At 31.9% G+C, this 12850-nt stretch overlaps 2 protein-coding genes across 2 annotated transcripts in view; one reads left to right on the forward strand and one right to left on the reverse strand.

The window, feature by feature from the left end:
* nudC (nuclear distribution C, dynein complex regulator) overlaps positions 1 to 2125 on the reverse strand; it is an 86848-nt gene extending 84723 nt beyond the window's left edge. The window contains exons 1-4 of the mRNA XM_018541943.1: positions 1906 to 2125; positions 1730 to 1807; positions 1418 to 1636; positions 861 to 1061 (exon numbers count right to left, since the gene is read on the reverse strand). Of these exons, the coding sequence (XP_018397445.1) occupies positions 861 to 1061; positions 1418 to 1636; positions 1730 to 1807; positions 1906 to 1980 (573 nt within the window). The 5' untranslated portion in view covers positions 1981 to 2125. The remainder of the gene's footprint in view (positions 1 to 860; positions 1062 to 1417; positions 1637 to 1729; positions 1808 to 1905) is intronic.
* Positions 2126 to 5561: 3436 nt separating this feature from the next.
* On the forward strand, positions 5562 to 10939 carry LOC108775356 (sperm-tail PG-rich repeat-containing protein 2). Its single transcript, XM_018541686.1, has 11 exons — positions 5562 to 5673; positions 5769 to 5923; positions 5988 to 6143; positions 6659 to 6814; positions 6881 to 7102; positions 7225 to 7344; positions 7415 to 7562; positions 7655 to 7899; positions 9605 to 9758; positions 9823 to 9941; positions 10760 to 10939. The coding sequence occupies exons 1-11, from the start codon at positions 5562 to 5564 to the stop codon at positions 10937 to 10939; spliced, it is 1767 nt and encodes a 588-aa protein (XP_018397188.1).
* The last annotated feature ends 1911 nt before the right edge of the window (positions 10940 to 12850 follow it).

Consider the following 12850-nt stretch of genomic DNA (forward strand, 5'->3'; position numbering starts at 1 on the left):
GACTACCGACGGACAGTTTGAAGCAATCGACGAGATGGGACCAAGATAGTAAATACCTATTTAGGACCTGTAATTTAATTTTTACTAACAAGCTGCCTTAATAATACCTGGATTTCCGTCGGATTGTTATTCCGAAAGCAAATGTAAACGGAAAAGCAATGAAAGGCGGTCGCGTCGATCGCTTTTCGCGTCTGTGATATTACTTGCGTATTAATCGTCGATTCAACAAGAAACTGTCAAATATATTAAATGTTGTTTCATTTCAACCTGCCTTTTGCAGCATATTGATATTCAAAAAAACAATTGAAGAGTAATACAATATTATAAGGTAAGTAAAAGTACAAAATATGAAGTAGAATATAACGAGATCAATTAAATTTAACAACGATGACAATCTTTTTCAATGTGTATGTTTAATTCAAAATTTTTGACTAAATTTATAAATTTCTTAAAATTTATATAAATTTTATTATGCTTAGAGACTTCGTGATAATTATTTAGTGGCTTGAACGCGAAAATCGATGATATTTACGATGTAATATGTAACATTTACGTGCAATTTAAGAATGTACGATATACCATTTTTCCGAATTAAAAGATTTCTCTAAAACAATAGTCTCTATCAGCATTTTTATCTACTAAATAATCTATTAGCTTTACCATTTATTTTTCATAATTCAGATATTTCGATCAACTGCTGCCATAGAAATTAAAATAAATTCAAATCGATGCTTATAAACAAAGAACAAAAATTAGATATTTGAAAGTACTTTTATAACCTCTATAAATATTTTTAAAAAATGTTTTGGCTCACCACATGTGCAGTTTATCACATAAAAAATTTAGCACTAGGTACTTACCTCCACTTCTCCAAGAGTTTGTGTCCATCTGTAATTCGGCATGTCTGCACCATTACCGCTGTTAGGCTTTAATTTATTTTTCTCCTTTTCATCTTCTTCTTCATCGGATACGTTGCCATTCTTCGAATCGGTACTTTTGTCATTCTTCGCGCTGTCGCTACTATCGTTGCTAGATCCTGTCACAGCAGCATTTGCTAATTTCTGTATAACAAAAAATTATTTAATTATTATACAAATTTATAATATCGTTCATACCTTAAAAATCGATAGATAAGAACAGCTGATTCAAAGAGCTTAAAATTGACAAGTTGACATACAGACATGCAGATAGACAAATACATATATAATCTTAACATTATAGCAACACCATTCACTGCAAATACTGAAAGTGTACAGTATATGTGAACTATAGATTTTCAGTATTTGTAATGAAAAACAGAACATATGTCAAACAGCATGTGATAATAATTTTATTTGAACAACCACCGATTATCTTCAAATATGATCGAAAAATCATAAAGCGAAATAAAAATCACAATATTTTACTACATAAATACCTTGTTATCTATTTCTTCTTGTAATTTAACAGCCTGTTCATCGGTTAATTCAACTATTTTAGAATCATTGTCTACTTTTTCTTCCTCTGCTTGTTCCTCCTTTCTCTTTTTCTCGAGTCTCTCCTTACGTTTTCTCTCTTGTTCTACTCTGTCTGCTTTATCAGAAGCAACTTTGGCGAGAGCACCAGCTTCATATTTTTTGAATTTGCTCATTACAAGCTATACATGAAGAGGACAAATACGGTCAAATTGAAACTGTTTTGAATGATAATAAAAAAAAAATATTTTGTTACCTTTTGCATACACAATTACCTTTTCAGCTGCTCCTTCGCCTCCACCAGTATAAAAATCTGTTTTTCTCGCAAGAAAACTGAAGAAAGTATCCAGCAACTAAAAAAGAAAAGCGAAGCTTTGTATCTTTTAGACAGACTTATGAAAATGTAAATATTTCATCGCGTGAGATAACCTCAAGCAAGAGAACTACTTACATCTTGAACACCACCTTCATGTTGTTGTGCCAATGCCAGCAACATTCCATCAAATTGGTCGTCGGTTTTCGTCATTGCTCGTTAAGATTTGCGCGCGTTACATTCACTTTGTGGTAAAATGCTGCAATAACTGTCACGTTAAATAAGAATTCACTGTCAACTACAGATAGCAACGGTTACGCAGCTTTGTTAGGCGATCCCGACCACGTTTCCATGTGGAAAAAGAACATCCTAGAAATGAATTATCGACCGGATCGAAATACTTACACGACCAGCTAAACAATACCAATAGCGTACTCTGACGGCAGAGCTCTAGAATCACTTCGAATCAGTTATCGACTATCAATACTAGAATTTTATTAAATATATCTTAAAAATTTTTATGAAAAAAATATATTTGCAAAAAAATTCTTAAATACATTTTAAATGGTATGATATAATATATTTATTGCTTCTCCTTGGAGGAGGGGGAATTACAATTATACAATACATTTTAAATAAAAAAATAGTTATAAAAGATACTTTTAAAGATAGCTGATAATCTTCAATGTATATACAATGTTGGTTGAATGCTAAATGATTTAGTATCTATTACAATCAGTATTTTAATATTTTTAATACAAATGATAAGTATAGAGCTAAGGTACAGCTACCTATATCTATACGATCCTAATGGAATGATACTCGGTCTATCAGTGAGCCAGCTGAGCGGAGACTGTGTGACTGCGTCCGCCCTTCCACATCAAAACAATCACCAAGCTTTCACTAATCGTCTAATATTAACGCGTCAAAATATTTTTTAATTTAAATAAGTTATGTCAGCCAGCGGTCAGTCGCGCGCGCGCGCGCGCGTATTTAAAACAATTTTATTTGATATGTGTATTTTTAATTATCTCTCTCTCTATACTATATAATGTGTTTGTGTATTTAGAGTGTATTTGAATTATTTAAATAAAAAAATTGAGCAGTTATTTAGTATTTGTTATTTTAAAATAAAAAATTTTTTCTGACTCTTATTTTTAATTTAATATTTTAAGTCAGTTTTTGTATAATCTTAGGTACAACGTTTCGTATTATTTAATATATTTATCACAAATACGTTTAAAAAGAAATGATAAGTAGAGCTAATAAGGTACAGCTACCTATCTACACGACCCTCTATAATGAAATGACTACTGAGCCAAGTGAGCAGTGACTGTGCCACCTGCGTCCGCCCTTCAGTCAAAATCCAGACAGTACAGTAACGTTTTAAAAATTTAACACGTAGGTACATGTTGGATGTTTTAGTTTAGACATATTAAAAACATCCAGATTAGATCTATGGATATTTTAAAAACGTTGTATATATATATATATATATACATATATATACAATATACATCTAGTGTTAGTCCATTTTGGACTTTTTAAAAACGTCCATTTTAGGATGCAATAATGGATTAAAACTAGATTAAATTAATATATTAAACGAATTTTAAATCACACTCCAGACTAGACGCTGGAAACAAAAGATTCCAAACTCTTATCACTGCAAGTCGACGCTTGCCGTTTGCTGCGTGCTGAACTAAGCTTTAATTTAGTAAATTTTCATTACCTAAAATAATAAAAGTCGTTGTGCGATCTTAAAAAAATTTTCACTTGTCAAGTCAGTAAAAGCAACAGGTCGCAAGCAAACGTAAAAAATTTTTTGCATGAGATGAACATTTTTTAAATTTCCAAATGTAAACGTACTTTGTACGTTGAATAACGTACGTTTTGGAAATATTCGTACTAATTGTAAGTCTATGGACGTTTGGATTGAAACCAAGTCCAATGGATTTCCTGTGCTGTCTGTATCCTAAATATTTCTAGGCATTTCATTTCCATAATCTGTGACTTGTTATGGAATTATTCGTGCCGATTATTTCACCGAAATCAGATAAAGAGCGATCTGACGCACAGATTGTTTTAAATTGTTAACATTGCCCAAGTGCTCAAGTGTTTACAGAACGTTGATAAGCGGCAGGGAGACGGAGGAGGGCGGGCGCCGATAATTTCAGGTAATTCAGGGAAACGTGCAGCAAAGCAACATGCGATGGAAAAACCCAAGTCGAATGAAAAATTACGTGCGAGAACTCACTGATAGCTATAAAACGCGCGTCGATCGATCTCCCGCGGTATTAAATAATCCTCTGTTGATTCTATTCTTATTCCTCTACGCTCCATGTTGCTAAACTATGAAGAAATATGTTGCCCGCACATTTTCTGAAAAACGGACGAGATACGACACGACGGACGTCGATCACGAATGTCCGAGATATGCGCTGATGGCGGTAACAAGGACCGATTATCACACTCCGACGATCCATCACTGAATCTGATACTCCAAACAGCCCAAACATTCGAACGCGAAATTTGACCGAGACGTAGTGAACAGACGGCGGAAACATGAAACTGTTGCCTTTTGATTACGCATAGACGAGGTGCGATGCTAAACTAAATCAAATTTCGGTCACGTGGCTGTTCAATCTTGCGCACCCACTTGGCGCGGAAAATTTCTTAACGCTGTGACGTTTTAAAATGTTCATAAAAAATATTATTATCATAATTATACTTTTAAAGATAAATCGTTATTCGAAATCGCAGGTCATAATCGATATTCAATTTAAACATAAGAAATTCCCGATATGCGATTTAGAAGAGAGAGTACTAAAATATTTTTTTAATTAATTTAGTTAGTACATATTCTAATATTTTTGAGAAAAGCGATTATTGTTCCCTATAATCGCTTTTCTATAATATTGGATGTACTAAAGTTCCTATAATAATAAGCTAAACATATATTCAACTAACAAGTTAAACGGTTAGCTTATTATATAACAAGTTCTATAGTAATAATTTTGTTCAACCATCAAAATAATTATGTAGAACTTAAGCATTGATGTTACTCCCGCAAAAAGTTTTACCATTATAGCAACTAGCTTCAGCATCCTATAATTATTTTGATGGTTTAACGAAATTATTATATTTTCAGTGATCTGTATCTAGCTAAATTTTTTAATATTTTAGTAAAACTATTCTTTCCATGTATTTATAAATTAAATAGTATTTTTTCTATCTAATCGTGTATGAAATTACAGATGTACAAGATCACAATATGCACTACATAGATGTGAAAACATATAATCGACATTATTACGTTATAATCCTCGTTAATAATATTATGAATAAATTTAACTGTAAGGGTAGGTTTAGACATAGACAGAAAAGCAGAAAGCAGGAAAGCAGCAGCCAATCAAAACTTGCGCTGGTAGTAAATATGATGGAATTAGCATGGCAGTAAGCAGTACAGAAAACCGAAACCAGCGACTACCAGCGCGAATTCTGCAGATTGGCTGCTTTACTGTTTTCTGCTTTTTTATCTAAGTCTGAACTCGTCCTAAAGCTGTATTCCAAAATTTACTGTCAGTGTTGAGAATCTATGATAAACACGACACAAACTATAGATATACATAGATTTTTAGCAATGAATTGGGAGCACAGTCTATATTGTTTTATTCTTGCGATCGCGATATGTTCTCAAATATAGATTCTTATCAGTTTTTATTCGTTTAGGTTATAAATCGCTTTAAATAATCGTTTTCCTTTCCTTATTGTACATTTGTACATACAAAAGCATGGCATTTGATAGGACTGAGAGATTCATGGAAATAGCTACGTCAACTCCTGCTCGAGTGGGCCCAGGGACTTACGATATAACGGACCCATCAAAGCCAGCTCGAGATCTGAGTAACTTACAATGCACAACATCTGCAAATTCTTTCTAAAACTTGCATTCGCACGCGTCGTGTATACCATTACGTAACATAGACTACATTCCACAGACAACGCTTATCCATTTTTGAGCGGAGCTAGCAGGCAGACACTCGGCATACCAAAAGATGTGCATAAGTTTCCAGGTCCTGGTTCTTACAATATAGAAGCGCCACGGAAACGTATACCAGAACGTGCATTTTCCCTATTCACGCCTCATTTATTTGCAATTCTTCCGCATCGGGGTATGCGCAAATATTCGATATCCTCTAAGATTCAATAATTTACAGGGCGGCATTAGTCTTGATTATACCGATGTTAGATTTAAAGAAAAGGTGTATGAAGGACCAAGTCCAACACAATATATCTTGCCGAATGATTTGTTTAAGGAAACTCCTCGAAAAATAAGATCTCATTCGGGTACTTGGCGTGGTACCGCAGGCAAAGTAAATGAAGTATTTTTCTAATTTATATATGTTTCCGTTTTGGTTTCTTATACAAATATATATTCGAAAATATTATACGCTGAGAGAGTGTTTGATATTTGTGACTATAATATAATTGCACTAAATTAAAATAATTATGGTTACAAACTCCATTTTGGTATTTTTATTGTTAGTGTTAATAATAATAATTATGTTCATAACTCTATAAATATAAATAATATTGTTAACATTATTACTAAAAATTTTTAATCAAAGTATATACTTATACTGTATTTATGATCACATATTTAATTTCAATGTACAATCATATCGCTCTTCTACTTTAAAAGTGATGAAACTTGAAAATTAAACCTCTCAAACAATTTTAATATCTTTTTACAAAAAATTAAGTTAGTTTATCTTTGATAATTGACAAGGTAATTATCTATAACGTTTTTAAGTTGTCTCATTTTTGAAATAAGAAAATGATTACTACTTTCAATCATAATAACACATCTATTGTAACTATTTATTAGCTATGGTTGATTCGTCCTCCGCGACCGCTCACGACAGGCCTTGCCATTCCTTCGAAACGTGACATTGGCGGATACGACTACAATGAACGAGGCGTACTTGTAAAAAATCCGGTCATCGAGCATAAGCCGACCGATTTTTACGATGTTCCTCGAGGGGTATGGATAAAGTGCTGAATGGCTTGCGTTTGTGAAATACCTCGCGAACGATTATTTATACCGCAGGAGACAAACTTTACCGCTCTGAAGTACAAAGGAAACTTTTGGAGCAGAATGAAGGGTAGAGATGACGAACGGACTTCCGTGACCCCGGGTCCCGGGGACTACGAGCATGAAACAAAGAAAAGTCCCGCCCAAATCCGCGACGAGAGAACTAGGGAAGCGAAAAGAGCCGCCGCTAAGCAGCCGCGTTTCTTGGAAGCTTTGTACCAGCAAAAATTACGCCAAGTAATTTTAAGAACATGCTTTGTAACTTTCGCAGTCGCCGGTTCGTTCGCGAAAACTCCGAGCCGGGAAACTGCCTTTGTATCTGTGAGAATCGCCTTATGGAAATTTACTTTTTCGCAAAGAACTTTCCAGCTCCCAATCATTACGACTTACCAAAGAGCGTATTTGATAAATACAAACGTAACCTGTGTAAATGTGATCCTTTTATGATAGAATCGCCGCCATTCAATCAATCTGCGAAGGTAATAATTAAACGTTACGATATATTTGCTTTATTATAACACAATTATGATTTATTCTTCTTCTCTTAAGAGATTCGAGGAGAATTTTCAACCAGATACACCCGGAGCTGGAACTTATGAAATTATGGCTCCGCAAATTTGTTACGGTTCTATTCTTCATGCACCGTTTAGTGCTTTCGATGATCGTTTCAAGAGAATTATCGAAGAGGTGCTACCAGGTATACATTATGTAACTATAATAAATTTTTTATTCAATATGCACATTAGACATAAATTTGTATTACAAGTACATCATAAGTTTATATTGCAGGTCCTGCAGATTACCATACGAATGTCGGAACCTTGGCTTTTGAATCCGCAAAGCGTTTCAAAAATGAACGTGGAAAAATGTTTGACTACATAAAATTTTATAAAACACTGCTATCGATAAGCGACGATGATGAATACATGGTAATAGATGATTATCAAGTAATGAAGAAAATAGATGAAAAGTGTCCAGTATATCATGCAGTTTTCAAATCAAGAGTAGATAGATTTCCAAAAATTCGCAAAAATGTGAGTATTATAAGAACATTCATATGCTTAACATAGCATATTATTTATAAATTTTGATTAAATCAATTAGAGTCATAGCTCGTACGGTCAATTAGTACTTTGCAGAAACTTGTCTTAATTTTACGTACAATTCTATTTTTATGTTACTTTATCGATATGCTGCAATGAAAATGCACGTACTATTAGCCGAGTACGCTAAAAGGTGTCAGCACTGTCATAAAAATGTGCTACTATAATAATAAATTCTACAAATTTATTTATAAACCGATGTATTTCATTTATCGTAATAATTTTTCACGTGGATGATATGTATTCTAATCAATATAAATCATTTTTAACATATTATGTCAATCTTCCATAGAAATATTCTATAAATTAAAAAAACATGCAAAATAATATATTAACAATAATTTACATAATTATTAATTTTAATAATGATAAAGTTAATTATAATATAATATATATGTAATAAATAAATTATTTCTTTAAATTAACATCCAAGATTTTCAGTTTTGTGTCTTGAAAGAATTATATCTGAACGAAGTTATAATATTTAGAATATATTGATTCAAAACATATATTATACTATTATAATACATGTACACATACATGTATACTTTATATTCATTACGACGAATTAACCAATTTGGAATGGCTGCAATAAATAAAGCAGTCGTAATTGCTCTTACAGCGTTAAGAGCACAAAGCTTAAGGCGGCGAGAAATTCAAGCTAGTAGTCACAATAAGTCTGTGGTCAGACCGAACCTTCGAAGATTCTTTCGACTTACACGGGTATCCGTGGGCTCGGTAGAACCGAGTAATCCGGGAAGCGCAAGGTAATCAGGAGAGCCGGAGACGAAATTAATGGCAGTGGATCGAATCGATGCATCTGTACCCGGGGCGATTCGGGGCTAGGATCCAATCTGGTCGTTAATCGAGAGCGTCGGAACGAGATTCGATGCCACAGTCCATAGATAGGCCAGGATAGAGTCGTCACTATCCAGCGACTTGCTGCTGATTCCGCTCTATTCGATGAGTTCGTGTAGTTTAGATTAGCTGACGTTTCAGTTAAACAATCAAAACAGTTCAAAATTGTCAGTGAAATTTATATAGGTGATACCGCGATGTATGGTGACGATTGTTAAATTAACATTGTTTACTAATCGTTGCCAGTTTCTTACCAAATGATCAAACTTCGTGATAGTTGACAGGTATGAATATCCCTCTTTTCGTTGGATGTTTTTGAGGAAGCTGTATCTACATAATGTAGGGAAGAATAGTGACTGTGTACGCCGGAAATGACATTTTGCTACGCTCTGCAGGTCATTTCCACGTAGAAGCGCGTGGCCGATGTTGCCCAGAGAAATCACTTCCGGCTCAACGAGCCGGAAATTCGAGCCAATCCCTGCAATGTCGTCTCTATCTATATAGTGCGAATTGCGAATAGCCGGAAACATCGGCGCTTAGGTTTGTGTCCGAATCAGCGGCTATTCTATTAAATGATTAAATTGTAAAGAGAAGGAAAACATGTCTTTCCTCTATTCTTTCCTATTTTTATCAGGCAGGAGTAATATGATTCGGAATATAAAAATACAAATACTTACGATAAATTTTATCTCGTAATTATTATAATATTTAAAATAAGTTCAAATGGTGTGTCAATATTCATTTCAATTAAAAATCATTTATCTTTCAATTTTGATAGGATGATGTACCGGACTCAGGTGCTTACGAAGTTTTATCAGCCTTCAAAGCTAATCGTGATAGATGCGATTTCCTTTGTCGACGATTAGCTCCACCCTTCGGCTCTCGCGCTAGTCGGTTTCCGATGATACCGGAAGGCGATTTCCATGTACCAGGTATAAAGTGAAGTAAATATCAACTCGTCTATGAAGCTTTTTTATCATTGCTATGCGTGCACAGGTCCAGCACACTACGATCTCAAGGGAGATATATCAAAGAACGTGAAGAATGGCGTGATATATTCCGCTCCTCGTGAAAAAAAGATGGATGTCAAAGGGCCAGGGCCACTGCATTATCACGTAAGATTCTTTCAATTTATGAATAGTCGATATATTTTATGAAATATTTATCACTAAAGTTCTATTTTATTCATATACACGTACTTGTACAAGTTTTATAAGAAAAAAGGATCAAGTATTTCTTCAGAATTTTAAAAGATCAAAAATCATTTATGTAAGTGAAAGTTTCAAAAATTATGCAATAGATACATATTTACAGATATACGTCAATATGTATGACGTTCATAATTGTATAATTAATTACATATGCATTTTTCTGATGGGTCTTGTCTTACTTCAATCCTGTACGACGAGAAATTATTATATTTTAATGACAACCGAGTGATCGCTTTCGATCGGTTACAATTTTTAATCTTCCGACTCGTAAAAGCATTCGATAGTATTTACTTAGTTAAAACATGGTAGGATATTGCGTACTCACAGCGTATAAGAGTAATACCGGAGGCTTTAGATGATGATGTATGAGGCACAGTTATGTACTATGAGATGGCTAGCATTCTGCATTATTCTGTCTGCTGTATTTTCGCTGTATCAGTGCGTAAAATATCACAGATATTAGAAAAATGCGAATTTCTTATTTACAAATATTCTAGAGTATCGCTAATTATTCACATATATATATATAACTTTAATTAAACTAACTTAAATGATAATTTAATCGTATTTAATTGCGTACAATAATATCAATAAAGAACAATTAAATTATTAACTAAATCGGTTTAATTAAAGTCAGTTAAATATTATATATGTTAAATAAATAATGTTATGATATATTTTTAAATAACTTTAACTAACTTTAATTAACGATCTTTATGCAGATACATCCACATATCACGTCATCGGTTTTGAAAAAGTCATTTAATGTCACTCTCGGTCAACCAAATACTGTACAAAAAATCAATGATATCCAAACTCCTTGGCAACGTCGACGATCAAAGAAAACTCTTTATTGGTTCGCTGTACCTCGCGAAAAATATCAACATTGTAGCTCCTTCTGATATTTATTAATAAATTAGTAAGTTTGATAAATTAAAATAATTTATAAACGACTTTTAAAAAAAATCTTATGCATACAATATACAATTATTAAAAATATGTAATTGCTTATAAAAATTTTTTCATGTGTCTTTTAAAAACATTTGTACTTTTAATGTTAATAACAATAAATTATAGAATTCTTGCCATAAGTAAATTATTTTATCTTCTATAATTATGTGCCTTAAGTTACTCTATAAATCATTTACTTTTATCAAATATGCAGAACAAATATAAAAAAGTAATAAATATTCAATAAAGAAAAGAACTTACAACGCAATCAATTTTTTATACCCTTAGGAAAGATGGTAACTAAAATCAATACAGCAAAATGCTCAGTAAAAGACATTCACTGAACTGTAATAGCCAAGAGTAATGATGCGTAAAGAAAGGCAAATGTTTTCCAAATATAAGATTATGCGGTTGAAATTCCTACCGTTGTACTTATTACCTATAATATTGAAGATAAATTGGAATTTAACGTTTTCAGTGGACTTGGATAAGTCTTAACATTCGGTACATTAAATCTTAACGTTCGCTGCAAATAAATAATGAAATTATTAATATACAAATTAAAAATATACATATGTGTCCGTGTATAAAAAATATTCTAAAACTTTAATATTTTACACTAAAATTAAATATTCACAAATTCTATATGAAAATTTATAATCTGTTATAATTTAAAATCTAACATACACAAATAGCTAAAATTTAAAATCATGTTTTCGATAGTAATTTATTAAAGAATACATAGTATTGGGAAATAAATGAGGTTTCAATATGAAGTTATACATTTAAAAAATATATGTACAATATATGCCACTGAGATAAATGCATAAACCACTGATACTATTTCAAGTTGTAATCTGTAATTTATACGCGAAAGAGAATCCATTTGGGATTACACGACACACATGAATCCGGTTATCATCCAACGCAATGCCATGGCAGCTGACACATATCACAAATACAAGAAGGATACTCAATCGGCAACAAATTTGGAAGCAAGAATAACTATTGGCTCAATCAAAAAATATTACGTTATATGAAAAAGAAATATTATTTGTGTGACTGAAACAAGAAAAAAATATCTCTTTGTGTGATAATTCGATTTTAATTAAATACAATTAAGTATACCAAAAGCTTTAATATTTTTATTTGTTATGTTTAAAAAAGCGATGAATAATTAGTTAAAATAAAAAGTGAAAAACATTTGGTACACTTACGCAATACAATATATAAATTATATTATCTTATAATTAAAATAAAATATTCTATATCAGACGATCCAAATAAGAAAGAAAAAATATGATTTGTTACTATAATAATAAGAATAAAATACAATTTGTAATCATAATATTATTGTGAAATCTTTCATATATTTTACAATATAATTAAAACAATTCAATTAATTATTTAAATTTTTAACAATTACGTTAAAATCATTTTAACTTACTTTTGAAAATTAAACGTAACTTTTTTAGAGTAGTAATAATAAGTAAAAAGTATAAGTGAGATAATGCCGAGTACTTACTGGATTCATATATAATATGACTTTTCGTATATAATAATATAATTATATTGTATATAAAATAGTAATTTCACTTATTAAATTTCTTAACTGATGTTTCCTCGTATTTTGATATTCTCTTCAAAAGATATTAATATTTGAATCCTAATTTTCAAATCAAATATTACATAATGGCAAACAAAACAATCAATATCTGTTTATTTAATTATGCAACATATTATGCATTCACATTGAATCAATCAAGCGTTGTAAATTATCTATGGTCATAACCTGCTTTTGGCATATGTCCAGGTTTATAATATGTATGCTCATTGCTCGTGAGTTTCAATATCAGAAAGTT

This window comes from Cyphomyrmex costatus, unplaced genomic scaffold, assembly GCF_001594065.2.
Source record: "Cyphomyrmex costatus isolate MS0001 unplaced genomic scaffold, Ccosl1.0 scaffold30, whole genome shotgun sequence".
Lineage (NCBI taxonomy): Eukaryota > Metazoa > Arthropoda > Insecta > Hymenoptera > Formicidae > Cyphomyrmex > Cyphomyrmex costatus.

Coding starts and splice junctions, on each gene's coding strand:
- LOC108775356 (XM_018541686.1), top strand. CDS start 5,562: ATGGCATTTGATAGGACTGAGAGATTCATGGAAATAGCTACGTCAACT. Junction 7,103..7,224: donor ACCAGCAAAAATTACGCCAA/GTAATTTTAAGA, acceptor TTTTTCGCAAAG/AACTTTCCAGCTCCCAATCA. Junction 7,563..7,654: donor TATCGAAGAGGTGCTACCAG/GTATACATTATG, acceptor TTTATATTGCAG/GTCCTGCAGATTACCATACG.